This window comes from Cenococcum geophilum (assembly GCF_001692895.1).
Source record: "Cenococcum geophilum 1.58 unplaced genomic scaffold K441scaffold_99, whole genome shotgun sequence".
Taxonomy (NCBI): domain Eukaryota; kingdom Fungi; phylum Ascomycota; class Dothideomycetes; order Gloniales; family Gloniaceae; genus Cenococcum; species Cenococcum geophilum.
This window is the reverse complement of record NW_027137657.1, coordinates 156,118-169,720: the sequence shown is the minus strand read 5'-3', so window position 1 is coordinate 169,720 and position 13,603 is coordinate 156,118. Positions and strand designations below refer to the sequence as shown.

Sequence of the window (13,603 nt, the reverse complement as noted above, 5' to 3'; positions counted from 1 at the left end):
TTTCCCTTCAAGTAGGCCTTTTAATTGGTGCGCACGGGCCACAGTTTATTGGACGCAGTTATCAGTGCAAGGGATATACATAGAGTTTGGTTATTTACCTGTTCTACATACAATAATCCCAATCCTTTATCATATGACAATTGATATCCTTTCTATATCCCCCATGTCGGCTAAATCTTCTTGGGCGCTTGGCGTACAATCTCATAGCAACAGATAAAACTTGGGTTAGTGAATATTAAGATAATTAAGTGCTTAAAGTCGTGAATTTATACAGGACTAGTAGCTAAATAGAGGCAAGAGCTTATAGAAGGGATTAATATACGGATTAAGGAGGAAGGCATCCGGGACGATCAAGACGGCGAGGTTGAGGATAACGATTAAGCAGAACACCATGCCAGGACTGGTGATAGAGCTTACATAATACATATTCATTCATTCATTCATTCTTATGGATATTTGGCTGGCTTAAGGATATGAATGAATATTTGGCCAAAATATTCATTCATTCATTACTGACACCACTGGCCACTGCCGTCTGCTCATCTGGCTTCAACACAGTTCCTCACCAGCCGGAGGGCATGAAACCAACGGTGCCACGGAGGATCTGCCTCTTCCCGCTCCATGCCGAAGAACCCGCCATACATGCCCGGTCGCTTCAGTCTGTCCTTCCCACCCATTGGGAGGGAGTCACCAAAGACGTACTCCACCTCGCCTCTGCCATATGTCCTGTGCTTCAGTGGCCCATTCTTTTCAAATATTTCTTCACTTGCTCTTCTGGATTCCATTCATCACTCTTGAACACAATACCAATAACCAGATGACCTGAAAGGGTTAGCAGTCGAATCTGGGAACTCACGGGTAAAGTAAACTATAAACGTACTCACCGATCATAGAAAATTTTGTGCATAGATATATGAAGACATACCACATGTACTCAACAACAACGTTGTTAATCCTCTTCTTGGTGAAGTACATACGACGCGATCGATCTCTAACAAATGCAACCCTAGGACTGCGGATCTCATATAGCCCTTTGGCAGTCAGCTCAATACCCTCTTTGACAGTTAAATCACTGCCAGCAGTCTCAGCCTTGGTGATGTAATGGGACAACAACAGGCAGAAAGTCACGCTGTCTTCCAGAGCTTGACCAGCTCCCTGTCCGCTCATGGCCCGTAGTGCATGCGCCGCATCCCCAAGCAGCACAGCTCCCCTCTGGCCCCAGTGGGGTAGATATGGCGTAGTCCAAACAGGATATATGCGGTCAGTAGTTATTTCCTTGATGATTCTCTGAATGACCGGGTCCTTCCACGTGCCATGGCGTTCCTGGAGCTGTCTTCGAATATCCTCTACGTCCATGACATTGCCGTCTGGAATATTGGGGCTTCCCCAGTTGGACCACCAAGAAAGCGTTCGCTGCTTCAGAGGTGCCGCGGAACAATAGCCGAATGAACCTGCAGGTCCAAACGTGAAGNCCATGCTCTTGTGCTTGGTAACCGACTCCGGAATCTCGACGTCTAGGAAGGACCCAACACCAGCGAATCCTCTATCGCCCTCTTAGTACTTGCGCTGCCGGACAGACCATAAGAGGCATGTCTCGTTCAACTCACTCATAACGTGCGGCATACTTGCCCTCAGCCTCCTCTCCGAAGAGGGCTTTCTTCACCACGCTTCGGGCACCATCAGCACCTACCACCAGATCCGCATCCTCTTCTCCGCCACCTGCAAACTTGACGACTGGCTTCTCTCCACTCAGATCAACCTCGACAACCCTTCGATACTGGATTTTGTCCTCGCCAACGACCTCGTGGAGCCACTTCCAAAGACCATATCTCGGGCACGATATCGTGTACTCAACGGGGTACCTGTTATCACGCGTCGGCGTCACCGCGAGGGTGTGGCCCCGGGCTGTTTTGAACGTATAATGTTCGTTGATGTAGCCTCGAGCCTTGAAGATCTCATAGAGCTTTGGATCGATGAATTTCAACAGCCGCACGCTGTTAGGCGCCAGGGAGATGATATTGCCGACAACGGCCGCTGAGTCTGAGAGGTTCCCTAACATTGATGGAAAGGGATTAGATGCCCCAGTGGGAAGGGCCTCGCGGGGGCTGTGAGCTTCATAGACAAGGATCGTGTGTGAATCGAAAGACGGCAGCACTTTGCGTAGTAACAGGTAGGTGGAAAGACCGGAAACACCAGCGCCTATGATGATAATCTTCATTGTGCCGTTCGGATGGTGCTTCGCGCAATGGTCCTAGAGAAACACTTGAATCTGCAATTTGAAGAGGATCCCGGAGATGCGTAAGGTACGAGACTCACTCCGTGCATGAAATCAGGGTCCTTTCCTTCGATTTCCGCAATCGGCTTCAGGAGCATGCACTTGCCAAGCACGGTGAGGTAGTTTGCGCAGGTTATGCAATGCAGACCCTCCTGCAAGCGGTCATGAGTCATTAATCTCCTCCGCCCCTTGGGGAACAGTTGCTTTTCAAGGTCGCTTGCAGCACCTGATGCCATGCATGTAGAATGGCCCTCCCGAATTGTGAGCAACTTTGCACGCACGAAGCGGAAAAGCCGCTAAATTATCGGCTCACATCAGCCTGTATTTCAGTTTTTGAAGCGCAAGGGCTTCGATGTTATCCACTGAGGGTGGATATAGCCCCTTTCAGGCCATTCCTCCTCATCTCCGGTATCCAGTCTACCATTCAAATCCGAAAGCAGCCCATCAGCCATATCACGCCAACAAGACATCACAATGGCTTCGGCAACAGCACCTGGCCGTCTGGGCGACCCGGAAATGTCCCTCGCTACCGATCCCCGCACCCACCCCCAGCTCCTCGCGGCCTTGAAAGCCCATAACCTCCATGGGCTGTCGCACCTGACTACAGACCTGACGCCAGACGCACCTTTGGACGACATAATCTCATATGTGTTGAAGAACGAAGAGGCCATCGAGGGGCTCTACAATAAGTTGGACTACAGCGTGCCAGATAAAACATCTTCAACGACCATCACAAAACTCGAAGAATCTATTCCCGGTCCGGATGGCAATGGAATAAGGTTGATCATTTACCGGCCTTCTGAGTCCTCGGGCTCTCCACTGCCCGCAGTCCTATATTTTCACGGCGGTGGCATGGTCATTCTAAGTACTGAGAATCCCATGCATGTCACCTGGGTGGAAGCCATGGCAAGAACTGGACTTGTGGCGATTGCAGTCGACTTTCGCAACGCCCTGACACGAACCGGCTTAAACCCATTCCCAGCTGGTCTGAACGACTGCGCAGCGGCCATCCGCTGGGTCGACGCCCACAGAGAGCAGCTTGGTATTAGCAAAATTGTCCTTCAAGGAGAGAGCGGTGGGGGCAACCTCGCACTGGCCGTTGCCCTGAAAGCGAAAAAGGAGGGTTGGCTCAAAGCAATCGATGGCGTTTGCGCAACAGTCCCATACATCAGCGGGGCGTATCACTTGCCGCTAGATTGGAGGCTTCGAGAACTGCCTAGCCTCGTTGAATGCGATTTCTATCTTTCCAATTGTATCTCTAGCTCGCTTACTGCCAAGCTATACGATCCCTTGGGGGAGAATGCAAGGAACCCTCTAGCCTGGCCGTACTGGGCTACCGAGGAAGACTTGAAGGGGCTGCCTCCTCACTTGATTGTGACCAATGAACTGGATCCTCTGAAAGACGAAGGCAACGCTTACTACAGGAAACTAACTGGGGCTGGTGTGAGCGCAGTCGGAAGGATGAATCTTGGTGTGATGCATGAGGGTGAGTTGTTCTTCCGACAGACTCTGCCGGATATGTTTCTGGCGAATCTATGGGAATTCAAGACGTTTGTTAGTCGGCTTTGAGTGGGTCAGCTACTGTGTTGTTTGCAGGAAGGAATGGAAATAGGCTGAGGTAGTTACGCAGTCCACATGGGGGCCGTTCAGTTTAGAGGTCAAGGAATAAAGCAAGAGCAAGCAATTGAGCAATTACGACGGAAACTCGTTAGGCATGCTCATGGCTATCAAGATCTGGTTCGTGTAGTCGGAGCTTATTAAAACACCTGCGTGCTAATGTGAAAAGACTCCTACGTACCCGTCTAACTCACACTCTACTAATACACGTATCGAAAGCGCCGATTTTCCCAATCCGTCTTGCCTCCGTAGTAGTGATCTTGTTGGAGCGGAGTCTATTTGGAGCTCTAGGTGGATTAAGGCTTAATGTGGATTTGGAGTCGAGCTTCTGATTAGTGGATTGGAGTGGATTTGAGGCTGATTTGGCTCTTAGAGCTCTAGATCTATACCTAATTCGGAGTAAGGCTAAGGAAGAATAGAGCGCTAAGGATATAAAGCCAATCGGTAACTCTAATGGGTTTATTATTGACTCGTTGTCTAGTAAGTAGTGTATTAGCTATAGAATCTAGGGCGCCCGCTTACTCTTCTACTGCTGCCGTTGCTTTTACTATTACTTATCCACATCTATACTTACTATTGTGGTGTTATATTTGGCCCCCTCCAAAATGGAATAATATCTGTTGGTTTGGCCACCTCTATACTCTAATAAAGTTATTCTTGCCCCTAAATTAATTAATCTAAACGCCAATAATATAAAGGAGGTGCTTAAGCTTAAGCTATAGGGCTAAAATTATATTTGTTGTGTTGCCTTAATAAAGAAACGTACATCGCCAATATGGCTTTAGGGTAAGGATCTATAGCTAAAGAAAAGCGACGGCTTGACGACATACTACTACTGTTATCTTTATAAGAAGTTAAAGAAGTCATAAGAGCTTCCTATTGTGTTAACCGGAAGATCTGCTATATTAGCTTACTTAATTAGTAACTATAATATGGATAAGAATACGGGCCTACTAAAAAAGTAGAGTAATTCTACTTAGGATTAGCTAACGATTAAGGATTATCCTGCTAAGAGATCGCTAATTTAGAGTTGCAATTTTAACACTTTTAAGTAGCTGCTTGTGCGATAGATTGTTTGCTGCTATATTGCCTTTTTCTAATTTAAAACCCTTTATTTCCGTTAACTACTCTTCTTTATATACCCTAGGCTTAAGAAGTTATTACTAAAGGCCGTAAGTATAATTTATAGGTGGGTTATAAGGGCGTTTAAGATAAGGAAGAATAAATTAAGGAAGAAGCTTAGGAGCGCACGTAGTATAATCTTAATATTATTTAATCTTTAGACGTTACTAAACGCGTTTAGAGTCCTTAGTGTAATTATATATTTTATTAGTAAAACCGGCAAACGTTGCTATATAGTATTAGGCCTTTGTAAAGTTATTAGCAAATATAGCGGCTATACTTCTTAAGATCTTTAAGGACTATAGGATTAGTGGTAATATTAGGTATTTTATAGCTGATAATGCTGAGTCGAATAATACGTATATTAAGGTAATACTTTAAGCGCTCTACCTAGGAATATTAGCGAAAAAACGGAAGGCCTGTTAGCTTTGTTACTTTAGCTATATTATAAACCTTTACGCGTAGGCCTTTATTATAGGGCCAGATGCTAAAAATATTTATAAGGAGTTATCTACTATATATCGCAATTACGACTTTAAAAAGATAGAATAGCTTTAGAAAAAGTACGGAGTAGTTAGAATACTCTATAATCTCGTGCGATATATTTATATGACGTTATAACTTCGTATAGCGTTTTAAAAGATTAAAATTAGGAGTACTTTAGCTAAGTTTAACGGCTTAGAGGTAGGTAATAGAGCTTTAGTATTAAGATTTTGGTTACAATTTTGTGTATAATATTAAAAGTTAAGGGTTTAATTAGCTTAGTTAAGAATGATTAATTAACCGGAGGAAAATTAAAATATTCCTACCTTTATAAAAGTTGTTATATGGTTAATACTAATATCTACTAGCTTATTTAAAACAATTAAACGCGTTAGAACTCTCTATTCTGTGACGGCTCGAACCATCGAACAAATGTCTTAATAGAGACTTAAACGAATGCTTGCAAGATCAAGCGAACGAATGCTGTATTACGAAGATATTAAGCTAAGGAGCAAGAGAAGGTACAGCTTTGTTCACGACCAGCTTCCCCCCCCCCAAAGGCGAGCTGCGATTTTTGTACGCCATTTAATTTCGCTTGATCGCCACCAACTATACATAGTAATTGTAGCGAACGCCTATGGCTGAACGCAAGGGCCATTTTGGTTGTCTGGGAGAACTGTCGACTCCTCCCTTTTAACGACTTGTTGAAGTTTCTTTCCTTCCCCTTTTGCCTACGCCTACGCCTATACCTACGTTGTGGACTTACAATAGCTGCCAAAACGCAAATACAGCGCTCAAATTCGTTATTATTGTAGGGGTGGAAACCTCACGATATTTGACAAAGATGACGATACTGTGGAGCGTAAACAGCTTTGAAGTTCTTACAGCCAAGCATGGGCGTTCGCTACGATTGCTATGTACAGTTGGTGGCGATCAAGCAAAATTAAATGGCGTACAAAAATCGCAGCTCGCCTTGGGGGGGGGGTGGAAGCTGGTCGTGAACAAAGCTGTAGTGAGGCCACGTCTATATACACATGCCAAGTCTTAAGCGAACCCCTGACTAGGTGACGCGCTCCAGCGCCGTCACATATTCTTAGCTATTTCTTATACCTTAAACTGTAAAGATTGTATTAAGATCTTCTATAAGAAGTATAAACTAGGCCTAGGTATAAAAGCACTTACTAAAGATAAACAGCTGTCAATTGGAAGTCCGTGCACCGATTGTAAGAAAAGAAGAACTCGTGTGAAGATTGATCTATGAAGAAAAAGAGGCTATATATACACAAGGTAGATGCAGGTACAGGGGGGGGGGTACGTAATAGGGAGTCGGTGACTAAGTCGGTGACCAAGTCAAGGAGTAGGTAACTGAGTCGGCGGCATGACACCCGACTCAGGTCGACAACAGCTTTTAGAGCGCACTTAAGTATTTATATAATTATCTAGAGGCCTTTTATAAGGCTACGGTTATAGTAGAAGGTAAAAATATAGGCCTTATAGATTACTTCCAGACTCTTAATTGGCTTTTACTGGAGCTTAAAAAGACTTAGTAAAAGTTTACTAAGCTTAATACTAAAAAATATTGCACTATAGAGCTATAAAACTATAAATATTTGGCTGCCTATATAGAGGCTGCATAGCGGAAGTATAAGAAGTATTACCTAAAGGTAGATAATACCAGCGCTTATTATGTAGCAATTGTTCTTAATCCGATGCTAAAGATATAGTGGTTTTATAACTAGTAAGTAGAGTATAAAGATAAGGAGCCTTAGATTCTAAAAGCTAAGAGCCTTATATAAGAGCTTTAGCTTAAATATAAAGGTAAGGTATATACTACTTCCTTACTAACTACGCCAACTCCTATATAGCCGCCGCTAAAGCTAAAGACTTATACTTCCGCTCGGAATTATAAGCGCTTTAAAATAGTACACTCTAATAATAATGCTGACGTATTAGCTACTACCGTTAATCGCCTATAGGAATATTTGGAAATAAACTACCTCCGTACGGATAACTCTGGCGACTTTAACGTTATATAATACTAGTTAGACCACTATAAGAGTTAACCCAATCTTGCCCAGTTTGCTCTTAATATCCTTATAGTGCCGCCTATATTAGATAAGTGTGAGCAACTTTTTAGTAGCTATAAGATCCTTCTAAAGGACCGTCGCTCTCGCTTATAAATGGATATTATTAAGGCAAATAAGTGTCTTTGCTACTAGTATAGCCCTCCAGTTAAGGGCTCGTTTAATAATACGGAGGTAGAAGTTATAGAGGGAGAGCCTATACCACTATTAATATCACTAAAGGAGGCCTTAAAGACACGAGTTGCTACGTATAAGAAGGCTATAGAGGATACTATAAAGGTAACAGCAGCAGCGGAGGATGCTGTAAAGGCAGTAGTAGTAATAGCGGAGGATACTCTAGCGGAGCTAAGTAAGCTAATTGAGCTAGATTTGGATGATAAGAATAATAGCAACAATAACGCCTACGCTGCCTTTAAGGATATTAATAATATTAAGGCAATTAGGGTAGAAGATTAGACTGAGCGATTTAGGCTCTATTTAATAAGCTTAATTAAATCTTCCTTTTTTACCTAAACACCTACCTAATGCTAAGATTTACTATTTATAGTATATATTTGATCTGGAGCTGCATTGGAGTCCTAGAGCTCCATCAGCTTTTTGGCATATGAAGTGGATTTAGGGGTCAAATCCACTCCACTCCAATCCAACAAGATCACTGCTCCGTAGGCATCCTTGGTGCTAATATTCTGTCCTTAATCATCCTCCAGAATATCCTCTTTATGCTCGCGATTCCTCCTCGCGTTCTCTCTGCGATAATAAAGATACAAGAGGATTATGTCGAGTGCACATAACAACTTCGTCGCAAAGGCAACAATCTTTGCGGGTCGATATCCTGGTGCGTTCCTTGCTTGAAATGTTTGCGGACCGACAATATTGGCAATTCCGACGTTAACGGATGACAACGATGCCGTGAGAGCCCGCTTGGTATAGCCGGAAATATTTGCTATAGACCTAGGTTTAGAAATTAGAATCATCTAGAAAAGGGGCATGGAAATTACACTAAGCCCGCGACCGTTCCAATAGCCGAATCAAGTTAATATCCAGCCGCCATTAAGTATTGGTTTCTCTCGTGCTTACTATAGATGGTATTAATATAGGTTTATAAGTTAGCATTCAGCTACTAACGTAAGATAGAGATAGATAATACCATATACAATGCTCCAAGTTGGGCTGCAGCACTAGGCTGATAGGCAAAGACGAAAATTGAGCCTCCAATAATTGCCGGGATAGTCAAGCCAAGTCCCCAGAGCCAACGATTAAATACCAATACCTACTATAGCATTGGTGACAATACTACACCCTCTGTTAGCCAGTATTGTCGAAATCCATTGCATACTAACTTGATGGCGCCAGGAGGCATCTTTAAAAGAACGTTTTGTTTACTTTAAATAACCCCAGGACTTAACCGGTTGTGCCGCATAAGTGGTTGTAAGCCCGCCTGATATGCAGTGGAAAAAGGTAGCAAGTGAGAGCATATAAACCCGTGGGTCTCTCAATGTTTCTATAATCTTGCGCGGCCGAAGCTTCTGGCCGATCTAACCCGTTCAATGAAGCACTGCGGTGATCTTGTTGGATTGACGTGGCGTGGATCTGGGGTCAAATCCACTCCATCCACCAAATATACGATTTGACGCCAGGAGCGCCGCGGCGCTCCAGTGCAGATATATACTATATATAGAAAGTCTTAGCACGATTTTGGTATTGTATTTAAGAAGTAGGAGGTAGTTAACCCTATCAAAAAGTCGTTAGATTTACTTCCCTAGAGCCCCCCCCTATAATCTCATCGTCCTTAATAACTCCTACATTATCACCAGGTGTATCCTCTTCCTTAAAGCCCTTACCCCAAGCTTCTTTAACTACTACAGCCGGTTAAGGTTAAGTTTCTGCAGCTTTGCGAGCCGTAGAAGCTTGCGTAGGTAATATTAATGGAGCTATAGGCTCTCTTTCTACCTCTCCAATATCTTAATTATTAAATGCACCCTTCTACGGAGGCCTATACAAGTATTAAAAATACTCATTTGCCTTAATTATATCCATCCGTAATTAAGAACAACGATCTTCTAGAAGGATCTTATAACTGCTAAATAGTCTCTCGCATTCGTCTAATATAGGGGGTATTATAGGAATATTAAGGGCAAAGCGAGTAAGATCTGGCTGACTTTTATAGCAATCTAGCCAGTATTATATTATATTAAAGTGTTTGTTTTTGCTAATAGGCTTACAGTTCGTTTTAAGGTAGGATTTAAAGCTGTCCTTATTAGGCGGCTGCGTTAAATTAACTTAGTAAGAAGTTTTTAGGCGCTTATAAGCTTAAGCAGAGGTATATAACTTCAGCGCCTGCTATGGTAGAGGATTTAAAGTAGGTAAGTTCGAGAGGTCTAATAGATATTTACCTTTATATTTAAGCCAGGGCTCCTTAACTAAAGTTTTAACTGTTAGAATCCACTTCTACTTATTTAAATTCTCCTATTACTGCTTAAACCACTTTATCTTAAGCGTTGGGTTAAGTATAATTGCTGCATAGTATGCCGCAGTATTATTAGCCTTCTTATAATACTTCTCGTACTTTTCCTATATAGCTTCCGCACAGCTTATAAGATATTTATAACTTTATACTTCCTAGCGACCCTATTATTACTTCTGCTTCTTAATTAAGAGCTCTAAGAACTTCTACTTTATAGTATTAAGCTTATTTAAGAGCCAGTTAAGTGTTTAAAAGTAGTCTGTAAGGCCTATCGTATTGCCTTTTACTATAATAGTAGCCTTATAGAACGTTTCTAGGTGGTTATATAGGTGCCTAAGTTCCTATTAATAGTATATATAAAGTACATCATCCTTTAAGAGAGGCTTTAAACTAGATATTGGTATATAGCTATTATAGAACTATTTTACGCGTTGTTTATAGTTTAAAAAGCGCGTAATAGATATAAAAAGAGAATTTTAACGCGTTTAATTGTTCTAGATAAGCTAGGAGGTATTAGTACTAATTTTAAAGGTAGATTAAATATTACAACTATATAGAGACTCTGCGTAATTCTTTACTAGAGTATAAAAAATCCATAACTAAGCTAATTAAACCCCCTAATTTTCTTAACACCAAATTCCTATATAAGATCTTATTACTTACCTCTAAGCTATTAAATTTAGTCAATAAACCTCCCATTTAGATCCTCGCGAAAAAACTATAATGCTAGGGTATTAGTTAAATAAATTAGACGATATTATAAAGCAATCTAACTGCTCTGCGCTTTCTCTAGAGCTTCTTAACGGTTGCTATATCTATGTCGCGATATATAGTAAAGAGCTACTTGCAAATCTTCTTAGAGTCTTTTCCTATAATAAACGCCTAGGTGCAGAGGTTTGTAATATGGCTAAAGTAATATAGTTAATGTGCCTTTCGCTGCTTTACTAATATATTTTAATAGAGGGCTTAAAGGACCGTATTAATACACATATTGTTTAACTCTGTATTATTAGCTATAAAATATTCTATATTACTACAGATTTTATACTCTTTAAAAAGGGTAATAAGTATATCTACTTAATTCTTACTATTGTATTTACTAAGGACCTTTTATAAGCCTAAAATAACCTAGCGACGCTTGCCTCTCCGGTTAATAAAATAGGCAACTACACTAAGGACTGTATAAGAGTTTAGTAACATCTAAAGATTAAAGGATATTAATATCGCGCTTTAAGCTTCCTTTAAGTCCTTCTTTAAATCCTCCTTCCGTCTTTTATACGCCTTAACTACTTAGCTATAAATTATGCTTACGGCTTTTAGAAGAAGCTTTGCAAGGCCTAAATATAGGAAGAAAAAAAGCTAGCGGAAATACTTATTTTTAAATTAGAAGCTGTTTAAAGCTTATAAAGTTATAATAAAGTTTAAACAACTACTAAATAGGATACTCCTTAATTATTAGCTAATCTAAATTAAAAGGAAGCCTTTTTTTAAGCTTGCCAGTAGACCTATTTATATTATAATTATTATAGAGGTAATCTAAGGCTATATATCTTTCCTTTAATACAGTTATAAGTTTGTAAACTTGCTTTTGTTTCTTATAAAGCTAGTAGTAGTAAAATATTATACTACTATTTAAATCCTTTAGAAATATATCCTCCCCCTACCGCTAAATTAGTGATATTTATTGCTTTATACTCTTTGGCTTCTTTATTAGAGCTTTATACCGTATATATTATTTACTATATAGCCTAAACTTATTAAAGTTTTTAGAGTTATCTGCCTTTAGATTAATTAATTTAGGCGCTAGAATAATATTATTAGAGGGCTCTAATGCGCGTATAGGGAAATATTGCTATATAGTAATTAAGGAAGGTAAAATAGAGTTATAAAGTAGTTGTATATAGAGGGAGGCAGTAAAAAGGGAAGGAAGATAAGTAGGCTTCCTAGATTATATAGAAAAAGACTTATATTTTTAAACTTAAGTTATTATATAACCCTTCCGATTGGCTCTATATTATACTTTAATATCTTATTAATCCTTCCTCCTTAGTCTCCTCCTTCTAATTAGGTATAGAACTGGCGCTTTAGGAGCTCCAGAGCTTTAAGATCCACTCCACGCCACCTATTTAATTAGTAGATCCACCGCCAATGCAGTCTAGATCCAGCCACGCTACGCCAAATTGCCGCCAATCCAACAAGATCACTGGCTTGAAGCACTTGGTCAAATAAATGGAGGACTGACGATTCTAGTCATGTTGACGCTCGTATGTCGCAAAAGTTTGACCTTCTCGCGATCTAAAAGGAAATGTGCGTTCACAGAAGTAGGATGGTTTTGGATATATCTTATCGCAATATTCTAATTAATTAATATTTATCGCGATAGGTCTTAGCATTCCCTAAATAAATTTTTAGTTGCCTTTTTCTTCTTTATTATTGTATGAATATAGCTTTAGAAGTGGAATTGGAATCTCTTAGCTTTATTAATACCTCTAAATCAAAAATATATAAAAGGTCTTTTAGCTCTTATAATATAGGAGCATATCCGTCCACTAAGTAATAATAAGCCTATATAAAATAAAAAAGCCTATTTTTACTTTATTATAAATACTATATAGAGTTATATAATATATAGTTAACTTCTAACTTCTAAAATTACCTAGTGTCAAAGTGTAGTATTATAGTTAAGCCTAAAATTAGTTATATAAAAAAGCAATATAGAAATTATTATTATTTGTTCTATTTATTATCTAATTTAGTCCCTTTCTTAGGTCTATATAGGCTTCTACCTTCTATTTATAGGAAAATCCCTAGTAAGGGAAAAACCTAAATATAACTTTCTAGCTAGTTTTACGCGCTTCGCCTTTACCTAGCCTATTTACCTTTATAATATACTTTTAAGGTATTTTAAAAGGTCTAGGGGGTAGTAGAAGGATTTGGTAATTTGCTTATATACTACCTTTAGCTTAGCGGGATATCTAGTCCCTAAGGGGCTAGAAGGGGACGTATCCCCCTATATCCTTATATTAGATTTTATATACTATTTTAAACTACTAAAAGGCTCTTTAACCTATAAGCCATTATATTACTATATATAGGCCCCTACTTATAAGAAGTATTTAGGTAATATTATTTATACTTACTCTAATAAATAGCTAGTCTTTTACTATATAGTAGTTATAGAAGAGTATTATAGCGTACTAACTATATAGGCTATCTGCGTATATAGTGTAGTATAGTATTTAGGAGATAGATACTTATTAGCTATATGTTTAGTCTTAAAACCTCTATCTATAGTAAAAGGGCAGCTATAGATTCTGCCTTTATCTATCTTTTATATAGGGGGAGAGTTAGTATTAACTATAAGGTACTCTACGTAATTTCCCTTTATACTTTTACTATATTCTTTTAGCGTTATTTCTACTTAATATCTACCTATCTTATAATATATATAGTAGATTTCTACTTATATTAGTAGTCCTTTAACCTCTATTATTGTTGTTATAGACCTTATATCGGTAGTAGTATAACTACTTAGGAGAGACATAAATAAGCTAGTTA

At 39.8% G+C, this 13,603-nt stretch overlaps 3 protein-coding genes across 3 annotated transcripts; 1 reads left to right on the top strand and 2 right to left on the bottom strand.

Moving 5' to 3' along the window:
• Positions 1–356: 356 nt before the first annotated feature.
• Positions 357–2,424, bottom strand: K441DRAFT_709576 (FAD/NAD(P)-binding domain-containing protein). The gene is made up of 3 exons (XM_067653855.1): positions 1,608–2,424; positions 881–1,543; positions 357–822 (listed from the first exon to the last, which is right to left on the bottom strand). Exons 1-3 carry the CDS (start codon positions 2,216–2,218, stop codon positions 789–791), a joined length of 1,308 nt encoding a protein of 435 aa, XP_067496533.1. The 5' UTR covers positions 2,219–2,424; the 3' UTR covers positions 357–788.
• A 325-nt stretch (positions 2,425–2,749) lies between these two features.
• Positions 2,750–3,892, top strand: K441DRAFT_682905 (esterase; the record flags this gene model as incomplete). The annotated part of the gene is made up of 2 exons (XM_067651633.1): positions 2,750–3,829; positions 3,872–3,892. 2 exons carry the CDS (start codon positions 2,750–2,752, stop codon positions 3,890–3,892), a joined length of 1,101 nt encoding a protein of 366 aa, XP_067496532.1.
• Positions 3,893–8,273: 4,381 nt separating this feature from the next.
• On the bottom strand, positions 8,274–8,555 carry K441DRAFT_596435 (uncharacterized protein; the record flags this gene model as incomplete). The annotated part of the gene is made up of 1 exon (XM_067645032.1): positions 8,274–8,555. One exon carries the CDS (start codon positions 8,553–8,555, stop codon positions 8,274–8,276), a length of 282 nt encoding a protein of 93 aa, XP_067496531.1.
• Positions 8,556–13,603: the final 5,048 nt, after the last annotated feature.